Genomic DNA, 20,907 nt, shown 5'->3' on the forward strand with positions numbered 1-20,907 from the left:
TTGGTTCTTTTTTTTTTGGAGCTGGGGACCAAACCCAGGGCCTTGCGCTTCCTAGGTAAGCGCTCTACCACTGAGCTAAATCCCCAACCCCCCTAGTCTTGGTTCTTAATTCGCTTTCAGCCTTCTGAGTGATGGGCATTTCTGGCCTGTCATCAGGTGCTTAGACACTCCAGGGACCCCCTCATTTCTGAGAGTAACCTGGAGCCATCGCAGTTGTAACCCCTGGTGGGGGTGATGGTGAGGAGGCAGCTGCTTAGAGCTCTGTGAGCAGACCACCCTTTGCTCTACTCGCTGTGTGACTTTGGCGAAGTTATACACCGTCTCTGTATAATCAATATCATCTCCCCAGTAGGCTTTCCTGGGAGGGTGAGCTAAATGGTCTGGGTCCCTGGGACCTCGCCCACTCCTGCGTTTCCCCCAGAGTGATGATGACTGGGTGGCTGGCACAAAGAACTAGACCCAGGAATGGTTGTCACATTAAATCTCAGGTCTTGGGGACAGAGGCCAGTATGGTACTGGCTATCTCTCCCTGGCAGGAAGCCTTGGGGTGAGGCTGACAAATCAGAGCTTCTGGCCAAGGACTTGAGGGATACTGAGAGATAAGCGACCCGCAGCTCTCTCACTTGCTGCTGACAGAACGCCAGGCTGTGCTCCAGATGGTCAGTGACCAAGAGTATGCTGGGGAGATGGTTACCGCAGAGGGAATCCCTTCCTCTGCGTACCCAGTCAGAGAAAGGGAGATGACTGGCCTTCCGAGCCTTTGGTTTTGCTTATAATCTCCAGTCTGGGGCCATTGAGTCGCCTCGCTTTTCTCTTCTGTGGTTTAAAATTCTGACCTTGAAGGTTTGTGGAAAGATGAATTAATAAGTGGGAGGACGTGCTTTGCTGAGCATAAAACACTAAAAACAGAAGTGTCACTGCCAATGCCGACTGACACTGCAGAATTGACTGCAGACGTCTTAAAGAGGAGCAAATGTTTGTTTATTGTTTCTTCTCCTAGTTGGCAGGGTTTAAAACGTGCACAGGAATATGCACTGAGTTAGGTCTGGTGGGCACATCTGTGATTCCCAACCCTCCAGAGGCAGAGGCAGTCAGATCAGCTCAAGGTTAGCCTTAGCTACGTAGCAAGCTGAAGGCCAGTGTGGGCTCCCTGAGACCCCAGCGCCTCCCAGACATGTACCAGAAGAGATATGTATGACACATGTGAAAAAATAGGATCACCAAAGTTGTACTTCTTTGGGGTGGACAGTGAGTCACAGGCCAGCTCTGTCCTCACCCTAGTCACCTTGGGTCATTCCATCCGGTCAGTGAAAGTTTGGGCAAGGGATTCAAGTCCCTGACAGTGCTGACCAAATGTGCATCATGGGTAAGTTTTCCTCCTGATTGGTGAGATGTGATGAGCCCCTGGCATGGCATCTGTTTTATCTTTAAAAAAATAAAGTATCCATGTATGTATGTATGTATGTATGTATGTATGTATGTATCTATCTATCTATCTATCTATCTATCTATCTATCTATCTATCTATCTATCTATTTTAGAGTTTCCCCTCTCTCTATTCCTCCCAGTTCCTCCCCATCTGTTTGTCCTTTTTTGGGAATCAGAGCCATTCCCACTCTTGCTTGCAGACAGGTCTTATTGAAGGCCATTGAGCCCTCCTTTTCCATACAGGGTCCCTCAGTGGATGGAGGTTGGGGCTCAGGATGGGATGAGAACTGAGCTAGAGGATGGGCTGTGGCGACAGGAGTCTGCACTGAGAGTAGAAACAGTTCCCCAGAGCAGAAGTAGCCCTCAGCACAGCTGCTCCTAGCAGTCGCTTAGAAACATGATGAGGGTGGGAGACGCTTCCGTGTGTATTTGTGTGTGGGGGTGGGGGGTGGGGAGCGGTATTCAGCTCCACGGGAGTGGGACCTTCCACCGGCTTTGCAGAACACTCAGACTGGCTGGGCCAGGAAATAAGTCAGTCACTTGTGCAAGGCCCTTTCCAGTTCGTAAAGCCCATTTCAATTTACCAAGCGTGTTAACCTTTTTCCAAACACTTTGTCTTCCACTCCCTGTGATCTCTCTTCCCTTTTACAACCCCTCGTTGAGGCTGGCAGGGCACCCCAGTTTTCAGATAAAAACTCTGGGGGTTGGGGATTTAGCTCAGGGGTAGAGCGCTTGCCTAGGAAGCGCAAGGCCCTGGGTTCGGTCCCCAGCTCCGAAAAAAAAAAAAAAAAAGAACCAAAAAAACTCTGGGGCTCTGAATTGAGGAGAGGTTCTCTTAGGATGGTGGGGAACCTCGCTGAGACTGGAGTCCTGCTCTCTTGACTCCAGTGACTATGCTTTCCCTCCTGCCATCCTGGAAGCTTCTTCCCAAAGACATGGTTGGTACAGCACAGGGTAGATTTGCCACTTATTAGCAGGAAGAGTACTGTGAGGACCCTGGGAAGGGAAGTAGCTCCCTCAGTCATTGGAACTACTGTTACCATTCTAAACCTTGAGCGTGCTGGCAGCTTTTCTTGTCCTTCCAATCTAACTTGCAAAATGATCAAAATCCTGATGACCAGAGAGATAAGACAGCTGGTCTGGCCGCCATGTTGGCACTCTAGACAACCTTGGAATGTTTGTGATGACAAAAGTTTGTCAGTTGCCATGACAAAGCTGGACCGTGACCAAAACAGAGAAGAGGAAGAGAAGAAAGGACATCGAAGTTCCTGGAAATCTCCTTCCTGGAAGGGTTTGATGACCACAGATGCACGCATCCCCGCCCCTGCCCCAACATCTCAGCCCTAGTAAAATCCCAGGCCCTAAACCTGCTGGGAGAGACAGCCCTGACCATTGCATAAACTTCCTTTCTGCTCCTAGAACAATCTGGTAATTCGTGAATGGCATTGCATGGGGGAAAGAGTGTAGATTTGTTAACAATATCCTGTACATAGGAAGACTTTGATTTTATTTATTTGTATTTATATATTTATTTTATTTTATTGAGATAGTATTTTGTGCAATCCAGGCTGGCCTCCAACTTACTATGTAGATCAGGCTGGGACATGAATTCTTGATCCTCTTACCAAAATGCCGGGATTATAGGCTTGTACCAAGACATCTGGCCATACAAATGTTTTTTTTTTTTTTTTTTTTGTTGTTTTGATTGGTTTGTTAGTTTTTTTTGGTTTTCTCTGTGTAGCCCTCACAAGTTCTGGAACTTGCTATGTAGACCAGGTTTCCTTGAACTCAGAGATCTACCTGCTTCTGCCTCCCCGGTGGGAGTGCTTAAAGGTGTGCGCCAGCCACCACCCCCACCTACCTTCCCAGAAAGGGTTTAATTCTCATTATTGGGCACATGAGGAAAGGAAATTTAGTCAGACATGATGGGCCACATCTGAAATCCTGGAACTTTGGAGGCTGAGGCAGGGGGATTGCTGTGAGTTTGAGATCAGACTGAGATATAGAGGGAGACCCTGTCCCAGTAAATAAATAAATAAATAAATAAATAAATAAATAAATAAATAAATAGAAAAAAAGGTGTGGGGAGCAGGGGCTCAGTAGAGCCAATTGTCCATCTTGCATGCATCAGGACCTGAGTTTGATCTTCATGTGAAAAAAGTCAGTAGTCACAGAGCCCAAACCTACAATCCTAGTGCTGGGTACCGAAGATGAGACAGGGGTGTTGTTGGGGCTCACTGGCTGGCAAGTTAGCCTCACTTACTCACTGAGAGATCCCGTCTCAAAAGACAAGGCAGACCAACCTGAGTAACAACACTCAGAGAGCACGCACGCACACACTCATACACACAGATACACACATATAAACACACACATAGTACACATCCACACACACAAAGATACACAGACACACACACATACAGACACAACAAACACAGAGACACACATACATACAACACACACATACACTCACACACTCATACATAGAGATACACATCCACACACGGAGACATATACACAGACACACGCACACACACACCTTCATGCACACACTTTCATATACACAGTCATACCTCAGTCAAGGTAGGGTCCCCAGCACAAAGGAAAATGGCTAATTCTATTCCTAGCCCTGAGACCCAGCCCTTAACAAAGATCTCCAATCTTCGATCAGTAATTCAATTAGCATAATGCTATGACTGCAGGAAATCTGGTCCAGAGTCTCCATGGACATTTGATCTCCACATTTGGCCTCAGTTGTTCTCTCATCTGGAGAAACGGCAGTGAGAGCACTATGAGGGGATTCTAAGAGGGTCCTGCCCCAGCCAGGACACAAATGTGAGGCAACAGGGACCAGAACAGGAGGTAACTATTTATTGAGCACCTACTATAGGTTCAACACTTTCCTCTTATTTTCCTGTGTGTGTGTGTACACGTGACTTTCCAAACATAGAAGAGCTTATTTTAAAATTATATTCACATGTTTATATATATGTATATGGGTACCTGTGAGCCACCGGCAGATGTGCGGAGGTCAGGGGATAAATATGTCATTTCTCTTCATCGTGAGGGTTCTGCGGCTGGAACTAGGGTCTTTAGATTTGATGTATTTAACAGCTGAGTCATCTCGCTGGTCTTAGCAGACAGTTTTCACTTAATCCTTGCAGTGGTCCTAGGAAGTGGGATCGTGGGTATTTCAAGTTTTCAGGAATCTGTTATAATCTGTATTCTGCAGCTAAGGCTAAGAAGAGAAGCAGTTTGCCCAAAGACTGTGCACTTATGAAGTTTGGGTCATGTGATTTCAAGTTAAAAATAGATGACACGGCTGGGAGGTGGTGGCCCATGCCTTGAGCCAGGCAGATTTCTGAGTTGGAGGCCAGTCTGGTCAACATAGCGAGTTCTGGGACAGCCAAGGCTACACAGAGAAAGTCTGTCTTGAAAAACTGAACCAAACCAACCAACCAGCCAACCAACCAAGCAACCAAACACACAAAAGCACACAACATGGGCTAGAGAGATGGCTCAGTGGTTAAATGCATGTACTTCACCTCCAGAGGACCTGAGTTGAATTTAGAGTAACCATGTCAGGGGACTCACAACAACTTGGAAACCCGAGCTCCAGACCAGAGCCTCTGGGGGCACTTGTATTCATGTGTACACAGACTTACACATAAGTAAAAATAATAAAGGATAAATCTGAAAAGAAAAACAATGTGGGCTGGGGATTTAGCTCAGTGGTAGAGCGCTTGCCTAGCAAGCACAAGGCCCTGGGTTCAGTCTCCACCTCCGAAAAAAGAAAAAAGAAAAAAAGAAAAGAAAAGAAAAAGAAAAACGATGAACCTCCCACGGGACACCTTAAAAAAGTACACAGGGGCTGGAGAGATGGCTCAGAGGTTAAGAGCACTGACTGCTCTTTCAGAGGTCCTGAGTTCAAATCCCAGCAACCACATGGTGGCTCACAACCATCTGTAATGAGATCTTCTGGTCTGCAGGTGTGCATGCAGGCAGGATGCTATATACATAATAAATAAATAAACCTTTAAAAAACAAAGAAAAAGAAAAAAGTACACAGCATACTTAAAAAAAAAGACTGTCTTCAGACACACCAGAAGAGGGCATCAGATCTCATTACATTTAATTGGTTAATCTCATTTAATTGGTTAATTAGAAGCAGAGTCTAACCTTGAGCTTGCTGAATGGCTGAGGATGACCATAAACATTTGCTCTTCCCACCCCTTACCTCCTCCATGCTGGGAATACAGGCGTGGGACATCACACCAGGGTTATGTGAAGCTACGTCTTAAAGGCTCTGCAGGACTGGCAAGCCCTCTACCAGCTACCTCACCAGCTGCTACTCTGTATTCTTGCTTTTCTGTTTACCTGTCTGTGGAAAGGGCTAGGGCGTGGGGCGGGGAGAGGAGCGCATGCGTGCGCCAAAGCATGAGTATGGAGAACAGCTCTGGTTCCCTTCTTCTTTGATGTGGTCTCCAGTCATTAGACTTGGCAGCCAATGCCTTATTTACTGAGCCATTGTTCCAGCTTCTCAAAACTATCTTTACTTAACATCAACAAGGTCTAAATTCCAACATTCCTTTTGGAAGGGGCACATTAAAGTCATAGCACTTGCTCGTAAGTTATTGTGTGTGTTTGTGTGTGTGTGTGTACACAAGAGAGAGAGACAGAGAGAGACAGAGACAGAGAGAGACAGAGACAGAGACAGAGACAGAGAGACAGAGAGACAACATATATATGTGTGTATATACATATATATATATGAATGACAAGGTCTCTGGAAATTGCTATGTAGACTAGGCTGGCCTCAAACCACTGAGTAGTCTCTCCAGCCCTTAAAGTTCTGTTTACAAACTTAAATTTTTGTGTGTTTATGATGCATGCTATGTATGTGTATTTGCGTGTGAGTGTAGACACATGTATAGTGTTATATATATATATATATATATATATATATGTATATATATAGTATAGAGGGTAACCTTGATTGCTAGTCCTCACCTTCCAATTCGGTTTTTTTTTTTTTTAAAGATTTATTTATTTATTTTGTGTATGAGTACACTGTAGCGGTCTTCAGACACACCAGAAGAGGGCATCGGGTCCCATTACAGATGGTTGTGAGCCACCATGTGGTTGCTGGGATTTGAACTCAGGACCTCTGGAAGAGCAGTCAGTTCTCTTAACCACTGAGCCATCTCTCCAGCCCCGGTTTTTTTTAATATAAGAAAGGATACATTTTTATTTTATGTATATGTATGTTTTGCTTATATGTACCACATGGGTGCAGTACCTATTGTGGCCATAAGAAGGCAGGAATCCTCTGGAACTACAGTTCTGGATGGTTGTAAGCCACGCTGTGGATGCTGGGAAGGGCTTCTGGAGGAGCAGTCAGTGCTCTTAAGTGCTGAGCCATTTTTCTAGCCCCATGCCTAGCTTTTCCTATGTGTGCATTCGGGTGTGAGGGAGCACACACTCATGTATTTGTCAGTAGAGGCCAGGGGTCAGTGCCAGAATGTCTTCTTCAGTTTCTCTCCATCTTACATTTTGAGTAGGGCCTTCGCCGACCCTGGATCTCACAACTCCAGCTGAGCTGGGTGGTCAGTGAGCTCTGAGGACCCACCTGTCTCCATTTCCCTGGGGCTGCTGTTATAGACGCTCGGAGCCACACAACCCTTTATATGGGTGAAGGGGACTACACTCAGGTCCTTATCCACACATCTCCAGACCCGCGTTTTATCTTTGACAGAGTTCATTTTAGTGGCTGTGGGGTGGGTCGATTTCACTGCACTTCTGTGAGGATGGCTGGTGTCGACGCGGTTCATGCGCTTGTGGTCCAGCCGTATTTTCTTTGGAGAAGTGACTGGGAGTAAAGTCAGTCCTTCCCTCTTCCCCTTTGTGTCCTGCAGCGTGAGAACCAAACTCAAGCGGGGTCTGGGCTCTGCCGTTTTTGTTGTTGTTTTGAGACAGCTCTCTATAGTGTAGACGAGGTTGGCCTGGAACACAAGGCAAACCTCCTGCCCCAGCATCCTGATTGCTGAAGATACAGGTACGTGTCATTATGGCCAATTCCTCTACCCTCAACCCCTTTTTAGACGGTCTTATACGATAGTTTATGTAGTTGGGGCAGGCCTTGAGTTTGCTAGGTAGTCAAGACTGGCCTTAATCTCCAGTTCTGGGGTTGGGGATTTAGCTCAGTGGTAGAGCGCTTACCTGGGAAGTGCAAGGCCCTGGGTTCGGTCCCCAGCTCCGAAAAAAAGAACCAAAAAAAAAAAAAAAAATCTCCAGTTCTTCCTGCCTGTGCCTTCCAGGTGTTGGCATTACAGGGGTATACCAGCATGCCTGGCTTTAAGCCTATCTAAAAATATTTATAGTGCAAGCCAGACCTGCTGGTGCATGCCTTTAATACCAAATTTCGGGAGGATATCTGTGAGTTCGTGGCCAGCCTTTTCATAGCAAATTTCAGACCAGCCAAGGCTACGTAATGAAACCCTACCTAAACAAGCAAACAAACAATAAGTATTCACACTGCCGATAAGGGCATGGGGCCTTACGCGCATGAGAATTGGCTCCCAGTCCCCGCTCTACCAGGCTGGACAGGCTCAGTGTGAAGCAAACTCATCCTCCTTTCTGCTCACTTGGGTTCTGTCTCCCAGGTGTAGAGAAAATAGCAGGGTCCTGGATGAAGGAAACTTCTCCTGCTGGCCATTTGTAACTTTTCTTTGTTGAGACAGAGTCTCACTGTGTAGCATTGACTGGCCTGGGACTCCCTATATAGACCAGGCTCAGGTTCACAGATATCCTCCTGCCTCTGCCTCCCTAGGGCTGGCATGGAGCCACCATGCCTGACAGGCATTTGAACTCTGCCCAGGCCTTAGGGCAGCTCTGTGAGTGTTTGAGGTGTTGGTCCAGGGACAATTGGCTCCCAGCACTGGTCACAGCCTGCTTTGGAGAGTCTCAGATTACCATTTCTGAGCTTTGTGAAAATGGACAGATTTGTATTCTTTCTTTCTTTTCAGATTTACTTATTTACTTATTTTATGTATGTGAGTACACTGTCACTCTCTTCAGACACACCAGAAGAGGGCATTGGATCCCATTACAGATGGTTGTGAGCCGCCATGTGGGTGCTGGGATTTGAACTCAGGACCTCTGGAAGAGCAGTCAGTGCTCTTAACCGCTGAGCCGTCTCTCCAGCTTCTTTCTTAATCCCACATTCTCTCCTGGAACAATAGGTATCTCATCTAGAAAAGAAATGAGTATAAACCCATTTTACAAAGCTGATTTGTGCAGGATATATGATCCCCAGGTAAGGACTGACACCTGAGATTTCCCTCGTGAAGGTTGGCCAGTGTCCCAGGTTTAGGTGGGTGGGGTCAAGTTCCTCTCCAACACCCTCAACCAAGAAAGGAGTGCTTGGGTCCAGGTGGTGGTGTCCATGTGGAAAAATGCCCTTCTCTCTCTCTCTCTGCCACTCCTTGTCCTGGTCCTGTTGGCGAACACGTCTTCTCGCCTGAGGATTTGCAAGGAACTGGAAGAGACTGGAACGAGGTTGCGCACGTCCAATTTACAGCTTATAAATATTTAGACATTTCTACCCTTGCCCTCAACTGACTCCACAAAGTAACAGGGCTGGCTTGCTGGCCAATTCAGCTTTCCAGCTCAGTGTCTACCCTGGGGCAGTAACCACCACATTCTTTCTTCTGCCCTGATGGTCCCTCCTCTCTTACTGTCTTAGCTGGAAACCCTTTCTTCAGGTTCCCTGGGAGCTGCCGGTGTTCAGTGTTCACAGTGGGTGTGGGGTAGAAAGCCAGAGGGCAGGATGGATTCCTTGGTTTCTTTAATATGCATGGTTCACCCCACCCCCATCTGAAGGCTGGGCCTGGGCACTTGACTCAGCTTTGACCTGTCCAGGGAACTGTGCCCAAGTTTTAAATTGAGTGGTTCAAACCTCTTCCTCCTTCTAAATGCCTGTGCATTTCCTCAGCTTGCTTTTCCAAATTAAATTAAATTATATTATTATTTTAATAGAAAGAAAGGTTTATTTACCACACTGCAAGGGCCAACAGGCTGGGCGCTAATAGGAGTCCCACCCACAGACTAAGAACCGAGGAATCTTCCAGAACTTTTGAAAGGTGTGTTGGCAGGTGCCAGAGACTGCCTGGGGCTGGGAAGAGCTGGCATGGGGTCTAAGAGCCTCTGACAACCATAGTTAGTTCCTCTGGGAGAGGAGGGAAGGCCTGGCCAACAGGGCTCAGGCATATTTCAGTCACGCTGTCATCTTTGGGCATTGTTAGAAGCGTGAGATTAATTAATTAATTAATTAGTTAATTAATTAATTAATTTCAGTCAGGGTCTCTCTACATAGCCCTGGCTTTCCTGGAACTCACTATGTACACCAGGCTGGCCTTGAACTTACAGAGACCCACCTGCCTCTGCCTCCCTCGTGCCTATCTCTCTGTGGCGCTGGGGATCAAACCTAGGGTATTCTGTATCAGACCTGCCGCGCTCCTCCCACTGAGCTATATCCCAGGCTCCTGTGGTAAGATTTTTCACTGGGCAAGACAAAGGCTCAGAGAGTCAAGCCACTCGCCTAAAGCCACTTAGCAAGCAAATGAACAATGAACCAGATACAATCCGAGGTCCTTATGCCTGGAGAGACCACATTCTTCCCATTCCTTTTTACCCTTAGTTTGCCCCATTGGAAAAACTGACATATTTTCTTTCTGACATCTACCATGAGATTGCCAGTGGCTTAGTGGATCATTTATTCCTGGCCACAGATACTGGGAATAAAGAAATACAAATGGTTTAGTCTGCTCTCAGGAAGCTGCCATCCTGGCGAGGAAACAAGCATAGAAATCAGTGTCCAAGCCAGATGCGCCTTTAACCCAGCGCCCAAGCCCTAGAGAGGCAGAGGCAGGTGGATCTCTGTGAGTTCGAGACCAGCCTGGTCTACAGCACGAGTTCCAGGACAGCCAGGGTTACGCAGAAAAATCTTGTCTCGAACCAAACCAAACCAAACCAAAATGAAAAGAAATCAATATCTTAAGCCTATGGTGAGCTAGGCATGGCGTTGTAGGTTTGTGGTCCCAGCAAATCAGAATTTCAAGTTCAATTCCTGCCTGGATAAGTTAATGACACCAGAAGAGCTAAAGGAGAACTTGGGGTACCAAGACGTAGAATGCTTGGTCAGCTCATGCAAGGCCCTGGCTTTGTACCCCTACTACAGAAAAACAGTTGTGGCGAAGCTTTATGTAGGCTGATAAATAGAAGGTTGGCACTCCTCTTTGGCAAACCCAGTGAGTGCCTCGCTTACCAAACCATAGGCTTTCTCAGCGGGCCTGCGCAGGCATGACACAGGGCAGGGCCCACCACGTCTTGAGCAGGCCCTCTGATTCGAGATTTTCTAGAGATAGTCATGGGTATCCCCCTAATGGGAGCCAGACCCAAGAGAAGGAAGGTACTTCCTGTGTGACTTGTGGGTAGAGACATGATTTCCCCACAGATACAGAGTGAGTGCCCCGAGCTGCCCAGCTGTGGACTGCAGCCACTCCCTGCCCTTCTCAGAGAGCTAGACCAGATGTGCTTCCCACCTCAGGAGCACCCCCAGTCAGGACAGAGAAGAGGATCAGAAGAAGGGGCTGGGACTGTGGGACAGAGACATGCACATTTTCTCATCCCTGGTATGTCTTTACTGATTGAAGGTCTCAAAGACCCCTGGGTTCTGTGGGTTATACCTACTGCTGTGTACCTCATGGGCCGGGGCGCTGCTTTTCTTTAGAGCTCTTGCCTGCCGTGTGTGAAACCTCAGGTTTAATCTCCAGCACAGGAGAAAAAGAATTACTAGCTAACAGTTTCTAAAACGATTAAAAACAGAACAAAACAGAAACAGAAGCTTTTCTATCTCAAAGCAAATAAAATTCATTTTACAGAACACAATTGCATTGTTAAAAAAAAAAAACAGTTTACGGGGGCGGGGTGGGGCATCTCTACATTATTTTAAAAGCCCTTTACTGTTGAGTTAAATAGGAGACAGTTGGGGTCTCAGAGCAGCTCCCATATTGTCTGTGTGTGACAAGCTGCTGCTTTGGTAAAAGAAAGAAACGCTTGGCACACAGACGGGAACTGGTAAAAGGAAGGTTGTTTTCTTTTTTCTTCTTGTGCTGGGGATAGAAATGAAAGCCTAGCACGCACAGAATTACTGATCTATCCCTAAGCTCAGAGGGCTGCAGCCGGGAGAGCTCTGTTTTATTAACACCCAAATAGGACTTTGTTAATTTCCTCCGTGTACATAAAGCATTTCTGCCATATTCTCCTCATTCCTCTCTTGCTTCCTTCCACTGACCTGCTCTCCTTCCCAATTACTCTCTCTCTGGAAGCTGGCGTCTGTCCTTCCGTTTGTCTTGTTTCTTTGATAAGCTGCTAAGTTTCATTAGGGTTGCTTATAGGACAGGCACGCACAGGCGAGGGTTTATTTATAGGCTCATTCCTATTTTGGGGTTAGGGTATGTGAGAGAGAGAGACTATGTACGTGTGTGTATGTGTGTGTGTGTGAGAGAGAGAGAGTGAGTGAGTGTTGTGCGTGTGAGAGTGTGTTTGTGTGAGAATGTGTGTGTGTGTAAGAGAGTATGTGTGCAAGAGTGTGTGTGTATGTGTGTGTGAGAGAGAGAATATGTATGTGTGTGTGAGAGAGAGAGTGTGTGTGTGAGTGAGAGAGAGTGAGAGAGTGAGTGTTGTGCGTGTGAGAGTGTTTGTGTGAGAATGTGTGTGTAAGAGAGTATGTGTGTGAGAGAGTATGTGTGTGAGAACGTGTGTGTATGTGTGTGAGAGTATATGTGTTTGAGTGTTGTGTGTGTGAGTGTTGTGTGTGTGAGAGCGTATGTAAGAGAGTGTGTATAAGCATGTGTGTATGTGTGTGAGAGCATATGTGTGTGTGTGAGAGTGTGTGTGAGTGTGTGTGTATGTGAATGTGTGTGTGTGTGAATGTGTGTGTGTATGTGTGTATGGTGTATGTGCATATGTGGGGCGTACACTCCCCTATATATTTGGAGGAGGATGTTGGGGTCCTCTTTCACCTCTTGCCAAACCTGGAGACACATTTTTGTTGTTGATGTTGTGGTTTGCAGCTCTTCTTTTTTTTTTTTTTTTTTTTTTGATTCTTTTTTTCGGAGCTGGGGACCGAACCCAGGGCCTTTCGTTTCCTAGGCAAGCGCTCTACCACTGAGCTAAATCCCCACCCCGGTTTGCAGCTCTTCTTATAGCCAGCAAGATCAGCAATCCTCCTGCCTCCAACCTTCACTGTCTGTGAGGACCATGCCAAGATTTTTCATGGGTTCCGGAATCCAAACTTACAGTCTTGTGCTTAAACAGCAAGCACTCTTTTTTTTTTTTTCTTTTTTTTTTCTTTTTTTTTTTTCTTTTTTTTTTTTGGAGCTGGGGACCGAACCCAGGGCCTTGTGCTTCCTAGGCAAGCACTCTACCACTGAGCTAAATCCCCAACCCCAACAGCAAGCACTCTTAACCACTGTTTGTTTTTTCAAGACAGGGTTTCTCTGTGTAGCCCTGGGTGTCCTGAAACTCTGTAGACCAGAATGCCCTCGAACTCACAGAGATCCACTTGCCTTTGCTTCCTGGGTGCTGGGATTAAAGGTGTGCACCACCACCTCCAGGCTTCTTAAGAACTCTTAACAGCTCTTTTGATTTGGGATGAGAACCCACTATAGTCTTGGCTGACCTTGAACTTGAAGCAGTTCCAGGCATGTGCCACCACTCCAACTAGCTCTTCTTTGACACTGTATCAAAAATCATAAATACTAGTTTGTTTCTTTGTTTCTTTGTTTCTTTGTTTGTTTGTTTGAGAAAGGGTCACATGTAGCTCAGTCTGCCCTTGAACTTATTCTGTGGTGTTTCTAACTCCCAAGTGTTCGTATTAAAGGCAGGAGCCACTATGACTGAATTTATCAGTTATAATTTCTTTCCTCTGCCAGGCTGATTCAGAGGCAAGTTTGGCTCATTTTTTTCTAGAAGGCCACATTCTAGTTCAATTGGCCAAAAAAAAAAAAAAAAAAAAAGCCTTTTATAGGTACTATCCATAACACATGTAGAGTATTAAAAAGATGTACCCTTAGCCAGGTCATGGTGGCACATGGCTTTAATCCCAGCACTTGGGAGGCAGAGGTAGGTGGATCTCTGTAGGTTCAAGGCCAGCCTGGTCTACAGAGTGAGTTGATCACCAAAGCTACACTGAGAAATCCTGTGTTGACTTAACCATAAATAACAACAAAAACAAAAGCAAAAGCCACAGATGTATGCGTAAATGCTTAGGATTTACTAAAACTGATGTTTCAGGGTTGACCAGTTGGCTTGGTAAGTGTAAGCGAACCTGCTGGGAAGCTGTATGACCTGAGTAAGATCCTTGGGTCTCATGTGGTAGACAGAGAGAACCAACTTACAAAGTCATCTTCTGACCTTTACACGTGCGCCATGGCACTTGTGTGCACAGGTCCAAACACTTTAAATAAACAAGTAAATGTAAAAATATTCTAAAAGATAGCATTCTTGATTTATCAAAGATTTAAAAATTCTATTAAGTGTATGCATATGTATGCATTTTTTAATCACCGTGACTTTGTTTGTATGTTTGTTTGAGGTAGGGCCCTAGTATCGCCCACTTGGTCTCAGACCCCTTATTTCAGTGAGAACTCTTCATCCTCTTGGCTCTGTAGATCAGGCTGACCTCTGACTCACAGTGATCCACCCGTCTCTGAATCCCACATGCCAGGCCCAAAGGTGTGTGTGCCTTTAATCCCAGCACTCAGGAGGCAGAGAGACAGGTGGCCTTTTGAGTTCCAGGCCAGCCTAGTCTACGGAATGAGTTCTAGGACAGTTGGGGCTACACAGAGAAACCTTGCCTTGAAACAACATCATCAACAATAAGAAAATTAGCAATATAATTCACAGTCTGACTCAAGGGTATATTTTTTGTTGTTGTTTTCCAAGACAAGGATAGATTAAGAGAAACTTTAGCGAAGCAATTATGATTTATCAGGAATTCTGAGACCTCCAGATCTGACATCGAAATTGCTATCTTACTAAATGGAAGAAAGACGCAAAAATGTTCTCAAAAAAGTTTCAGTGACAACTGGTTGTTTCTTTAAATGTGCTTGTATTTAGTCTCTTTTCCTCGAGTGTTTTACCCCTGGAAGGCTCTCGTAGGGATGGAGGCCATTAGCAAGGCTTCTCACCTGTTGCTCTGCAGGAGTCTTTGGTACTGGGAATAAATGTTGAGGAGATATTTTCTGGTTCTCACAGGTGTCTCAGCCTCCATGAAGAACTGAAATTCAGATGAGGGCTCAATCATGAGTTGAAATCGAAAGGAATGAAGGGGTGGCTCCTTCTGGTTTCCTTCCTGATGCCTTTGCTAAAAGATTCTGATCTAGCCGGCAGCTGTGGCACATGGCTTTACTCCCAGCATTCAGGAGGCAGAGGCAGGGGGATCTGAGTTCCAGACCAGAGAAACCGTGTCTGTAAATAAATAAATAAATAAATAAATAAATAAATAAATAATAGAAAAAGCTAAAACAAAACAACAACAAAAAAAAGCAAAAAAAAATTTTTTGGACTAAAAACAATTTAGAAAGGAATGGGGTAGTGGGTTTACTTAGCCTACTCCAGTGTGTCATTGAAGGAAGTCAGACAGAGGAAGTCAAGGCAGGAAATGAGAGGCAGAGGAGAGCAGCTTTCTAGTCCACACGGCATTACCTTCAACAAGGAACTCACTTGCAAAGAAGTACAGCAGGAACCATGGAGGAGGATGCTTGCTGGCTTTTTATACAGTTCAGAATCATCTGCCTAGAGGATGGCATCGCCCACAGTGGGCTGTGCCTTCCTCCATTGTTTAACAGTTGAGACAATCCCCCACAGACATAACACGCAGACTAATCTGACTTGGGCAACTTCTCAACTGAAGCTGCCTTCTCGGATGACTCTAGGCTGTGTCAAGTTGGGGGAGCAAACTAGAACACATAGCTTTGGGGCATAGTCTTTGCTTAGCAGTGTACAGGGGCCTTGGGTTCTATCAGCACTGGGAAGGAGGGTGGGAAGGAAGCAAGGTAGAAAGAGAGGGAGGGAAGGAAGGAGAGGAGGGAGGAAAGGAGAGAAGGAAAGAGAGACAGAGACAGAAACTAAATATGGAAGCGCCTTCATGACAGCATCTTGAGTATTTTGAATCTGTGAGGTCTGGATAGTTCTGAAGACCTTCCAGGGAAGTCACTCTAGCTGGAGACTGGTGGGAAGGGTCCCAGGGTGCAGGCAGAGTGGTAGCTGGAGAGCTGGAGGTTGGGGTAAGGGATACGTGGTGGTCTTCTTAGAAACTGCCAGCTCTTTGCCTGCTCAGTCCTGGCGTCTTGTACAGCATCTGCGTGGGGTGTTTGCACCCTTTCTCCTCTAGGATGTCCCAGAAATGCCACCTGCTCCCCCAGACCTCTTTTTGTTCTTCAGATTAGCACCCCTCTTGTTCTTTGTTTAGCAGCTGTCTATTTGAATTCCTTTAGATTTTTCCTCCTTCATGACACGATACTCATTGAAGGCAGGGCTGCTTGGCTGTGCTCTTCAGTGTGCCTGACAGAGTCCTTGCTCAGACATACTTGTTCAGGGGCTGGAGAGATGGCTGACTGCTCTTCCAGAGGTCCTGAGTTCAAATCCCAGCAACCACATGGTGGCTCACAACCATCTCTAATGGGATCTGACACCCTCTTCTGCTGTGTCTGAAGACAGTTACAGTGTAGTAATATATATTAAGTAAATAAATATTTTAAAATATCTGTTGAATGGATGGATGGGAGAATGAAGGGACTTGATATCCTGACCACTGTTTTTCTATAAATATGTGTGTGTGTGTGTGTGTATGTGGGCACACGTGTGTGTACACATGAGTGATTTTCTTTTGAGACAAAGTCTTATGCTATAGTCCAGGCTAGCCTTCAACTCACTATATAGCCCAGGCTGGCCTGATATTCATTATAATTCTCTTGCCTTAGCTTCTCAAGTGCTGGGATTATATTTGTGAGTCTCCAGGCTGGGCCATGTGGCTACTTAGTGTCGTATGATCTCTGGCAGTTCCACAGTCTTTCTTTGTCTTTCTGACCTTGACACTTTGAATGGGCACTATCCAGTCATCTCGAAAGATGTTTATAATTTCGGTTTGTTGGGTTTTAGGTGGAGTAGGAGGTCCCACCCTTGGTCACATGCATGTCAAGCAAAAGAGACCACTGTGCTATAACCCCTTCATCTGTTGAATGGGTTAAAATTTTTTTTTTAAAAGATAGCGTGTCATTACGTAGCTTAGGTTATCCTAAAACACACTTTGTAGGCCAGGATGGCCTCAAACCCATGATGACCTTCCTGCTTCTGCTTCTCAAGTGAATTCATCCCATTACCACAATGCCTGCCCTAAAATTTTTTCAATATGAATTTTTTTAAAAAAACTTATTTATTCTATGCATATGAGTGTTCGAGCATGTCTATACATCATGTGTGTGCCTGGAGCCTGGTGGCGGGCCAAAGAGAACATCAGATCCCCCAGAAGTGGAGTTACACACATGCACACACCACATACAGACACGCACCACACACATACAGACACGTACCACACATAGGTATACACCACACGGTGCACAGAGGTCAGAGGTCAGATGACAACTAGCACAACTCAGGTCTCACCTCCCACCACATGTGGGTCCTGGGGATCCAACCGGGACGCCAGGCTTGGCTACAGATGCATTTATCCATTGGAACATCTTCCAGGCTGTTAACCCTGTTTATGCAGACTCTGCCTTGACCACTTCCCATTAATCCTTGGGGATTAAGTTTCAACATGATTCCTAGAGAGGACTCCAGCATCCAAACTGTAGCAGAGAGCCTTGGAATTGTTGAGATGAGCGACTCTCTTCCTGGCTCTTTATTAACCAGAGTCTTCGATTGTTCTTTCAGGGACATACAACGTTCCATGACCAGGTGACCCTTCCTGCCCAGAGCAATGGAGCAAAATGGCTCCTTCCGTGTGGATTCTGAGTTTCGATACACCCTCTTTCCGATCGTTTACAGCGTCATCTTTGTACTGGGCGTGGTTGCCAATGGCTATGTGCTGTGGGTCTTTGCCACCTTGTACCCGTCCAAGAAACTGAATGAGATAAAGATCTTCATGGTGAATCTCACCGTGGCGGACCTGCTCTTCTTGATGACCCTCCCGCTGTGGATTGTCTATTACTCCAACGAGGGCGACTGGATTGTACACAAATTCCTGTGCAACCTGGCTGGCTGCCTCTTCTTCATCAATACCTACTGCAGTGTGGCCTTCCTTGGCGTCATCACTTATAACCGCTACCAGGCAGTAGCCTATCCCATCAAGACCGCCCAGGCCACCACCCGCAAGCGTGGCATCACTTTGTCCCTGGTCATTTGGATATCCATCGCGGCTACTGCATCCTACTTCCTGGCCACAGACTCTACCAACGTGGTGCCCAAAAAGGATGGCTCAGGTAACATCACCCGCTGCTTTGAGCATTATGAGCCATACAGTGTGCCCATCCTTGTCGTCCACATCTTCATCACCTCCTGTTTCTTCCTCGTCTTCTTCCTCATCTTCTACTGCAACATGGTCATCATCCACACGCTGCTCACGCGGCCTGTGCGGCAGCAGCGCAAACCGGAAGTGAAGCGCCGGGCGCTGTGGATGGTCTGCACTGTCTTGGCGGTATTTGTCATCTGCTTTGTGCCCCATCACGTGGTCCAGCTACCCTGGACCCTAGCAGAGTTGGGCTACCAGACCAACTTCCATCAGGCTATTAATGATGCCCACCAAATCACCCTGTGCCTCCTGAGCACCAACTGCGTCTTAGATCCTGTTATCTACTGCTTTCTCACCAAGAAGTTCCGGAAGCACCTCAGCGAAAAGTTTTACAGCATGCGAAGTAGCCGGAAGTGCTCCCGAGCCACTAGCGACACGTGCACCGAGGTGATGATGCCAGCCAACCAGACTCCTGTCCTGCCATTGAAAAATTAATCAATGCTTATTAAAGCCAGGTCCAGAGCCTTCTCTTTTATGGCCCCCACAGATGGCGCAGAAAGCTAAGAGGTTCCTGCCTGTGGCCAACCCCCAACTTGGACCCTGGTGGACTCTTAAGTGAGGCAGTTACTTCCTCACAGAGAGCCATTTGCTGGAAAATACAGAACTCCAATGCTCCTTTTCATCCATCTTTGAGTCAACACTAGAGGGTTGTGGCTGATGGACTCATCCAGGGCTTCAGATTGTGACAACCCTGCTAGCACCAGACCTTGGGGAGAGACGCTGAGCAGCCCAGTTCATTCAACTGGGACAGCAATTTAAGGATTGGGCAGTGACTTCCGGGTGCTACAGGAAGAGGGGAGAGGGGTTGTGGGGACTCTTCACTGATTGTGATCTTTGGCAAAACAATTGGGTTTAGGATGGTGCCTTCCTTTATCCATCTACAGATACAAGGTCTTTGTGGCTCTTCCTAAAGGAAGTGGTTTGGTGGTTATCGCCTGACTCACCCAGCACCTTGCCTCAGACATAACCAGAGGAGATAACACAGACGCTGACCAGAAGCTAGGATGGGTGCATGTTTGCTGAGGCAGCTGAGTTTTGCCCGGGCCTGAGTGAGTGCTGAGGGAATGGAAGAGAGGTGGCTACCTCAGAACACTGCACTTTCCACTTCCGGCAGGCAGCTTCTTTTGAGGTCCTCTGGCCACCTGGTGGTGATTTTTTGACAAGTGTCTTAGTCTCATTTCACTCACCGTGCCCAGCAAACAACTCGAGGAGGGAGAGATTTATTTTGGCTCACAGTTTGGAGGACCTCAGTCCCTCACGGCAAGGAAGGCATGGTGGGGCTCAGACTCTGGTGGTGGGAATAGGAGACGGAGGTTGTCCACGTGGCAGTGAGCCAGGAACCAAGACTGCACCTTAACCCAGGGTTGGGATATAACCCACGCCCCCGCGCCCCCAGCCACCTACTTCTACAGCCAGGTCCTACCTCCTCCTAAAGGTTCCACAGTCTCCCGACCTAGAGAGCACGGCCCTGGGCCAGTGAGATGGTCGTGGAGGGTAGAGAGCACTTGCAGCTAACACTGCTGATCAGAGTTTGATCCCAGAAGCCACATGGTACAAAGAGAGAACAGATTTCTGCAAGTTGTCCTTTGACCTTTGCTTTCATGCTGCGGCACACACATGTCCCGCCTCCCCCATATACATATAAATAAATGTACAAAATTAATAGGATAAAGCAAAACGAATATGACCCCATAGGAGTATACATGAAACGGCAGGTGTATTCAAAACATACCTGCTATTTCATTTAAGTGAGATCCCCCCCGGCCCTCTGAGAAGTATCCAGAAGCCTCAGACTCAGAACTCTGAGGACCTTTTCCTGTTTTCCTGAGCCTTGTGCTTTCGAGTGTCTCCTTGAAGCTGGGTCAATTGCTTCCTGTCTGCTAGACAAGCATAGGCTTGTTCCAACGGACAAGCTTGAGTTTGGAATGATGACGGCAGTCTGGATCTAGCTGAAGGGGACAAAGTGGCTAAAACAACTTGAACTTCGTAGACATCTTACAAACCCGGGTTCAAGTCTTGCCTGTGCTGAATGTTGCTTAGGACGTGGGAATATAATTTTCTACCTCTTGGTGTTGTTAGCTGGGAGGTTCAACCTACCTCACGGGACTTCTGGGCAGTGCGTGTTCAGCTGACTCTGGGCTATTTATCCCTATCCTCCCCTTTGCTGGGAATTTGGTGCCCTCAATCCTTGGTTTAGAACTGAAGGGGTGAGGGTTAGATGTCTGGATGCGGGGTGCACCTTTTGGGGAGCTGTGACCATGTTTACATGTGAAGTGGGTTGGGTGGCCACCTAGGTGACTGGTAGATAGAAGTGGCTTTTCAAAGAAATCAGGTTAGACCAGACAGAAGCTAGAACGTGGTGAGAACACTCAGCTTCAGAGGGGCCAGCAGGCACGTCCCCGGTGCTTTCTCTTGCGTCCCGGGAGGTTCTTGTCAGGATTCCTTCTCTCTCCTTCCCTAAGCTCATTGAAATGGTTGTCTAGTGCTTTCAATCAAATAACATCCTCTGCCTCTGTGTTAATATGATATAGTCTGAATTTCATCGTCTGCAAATCTCCCTTGCCACTGGTTTGCAATATCCATTTACCACAGTAGGTTTGCTTAATAAACATTTTTCTCTTCAAATTAGGCCTTTTGGTTTTGTTTTGTCGAGACAGGGTTTCTCTGTGTATCCCTGGCTGTCCTGGACTCACTCTGTAGACCATGCTGGCCTCAGACTCACAGAGATCTGCCTGCCTTCCAAGTGCTGGGATCAAAGGTGTGCGCCATCATGCTCTGCAAACTTTGGTCAACTTTAAAAACTTATAGTTCTTCTGACAGCCACTGCATAGATTATTTTTATG

General features: G+C 46.6%; 1 protein-coding gene across 3 annotated transcripts in view; it reads left to right on the plus strand.

Annotated features, from left to right (window-relative positions):
• The window catches only part of Ptafr (platelet-activating factor receptor), a 29,578-nt gene extending 8,889 nt beyond the window's left edge, over positions 1–20,689 (plus strand). For all 3 annotated transcript variants that reach the window (NM_001429782.1, NM_001429784.1, NM_053321.3), the window contains 1 exon segment: positions 17,428–20,689. In NM_001429782.1, coding sequence (NP_001416711.1) covers positions 17,474–18,499 — 1,026 coding nt within the window. In that variant the 5' untranslated portion in view covers positions 17,428–17,473 and the 3' untranslated portion in view covers positions 18,500–20,689.
• Positions 20,690–20,907: the final 218 nt, after the last annotated feature.

The sequence above is a fragment of the Rattus norvegicus genome, chromosome 5 (assembly GCF_021556685.1).
Source record: "Rattus norvegicus strain SHRSP/BbbUtx chromosome 5, alternate assembly SHRSP_T2T, whole genome shotgun sequence".
Taxonomy (NCBI): domain Eukaryota; kingdom Metazoa; phylum Chordata; class Mammalia; order Rodentia; family Muridae; genus Rattus; species Rattus norvegicus.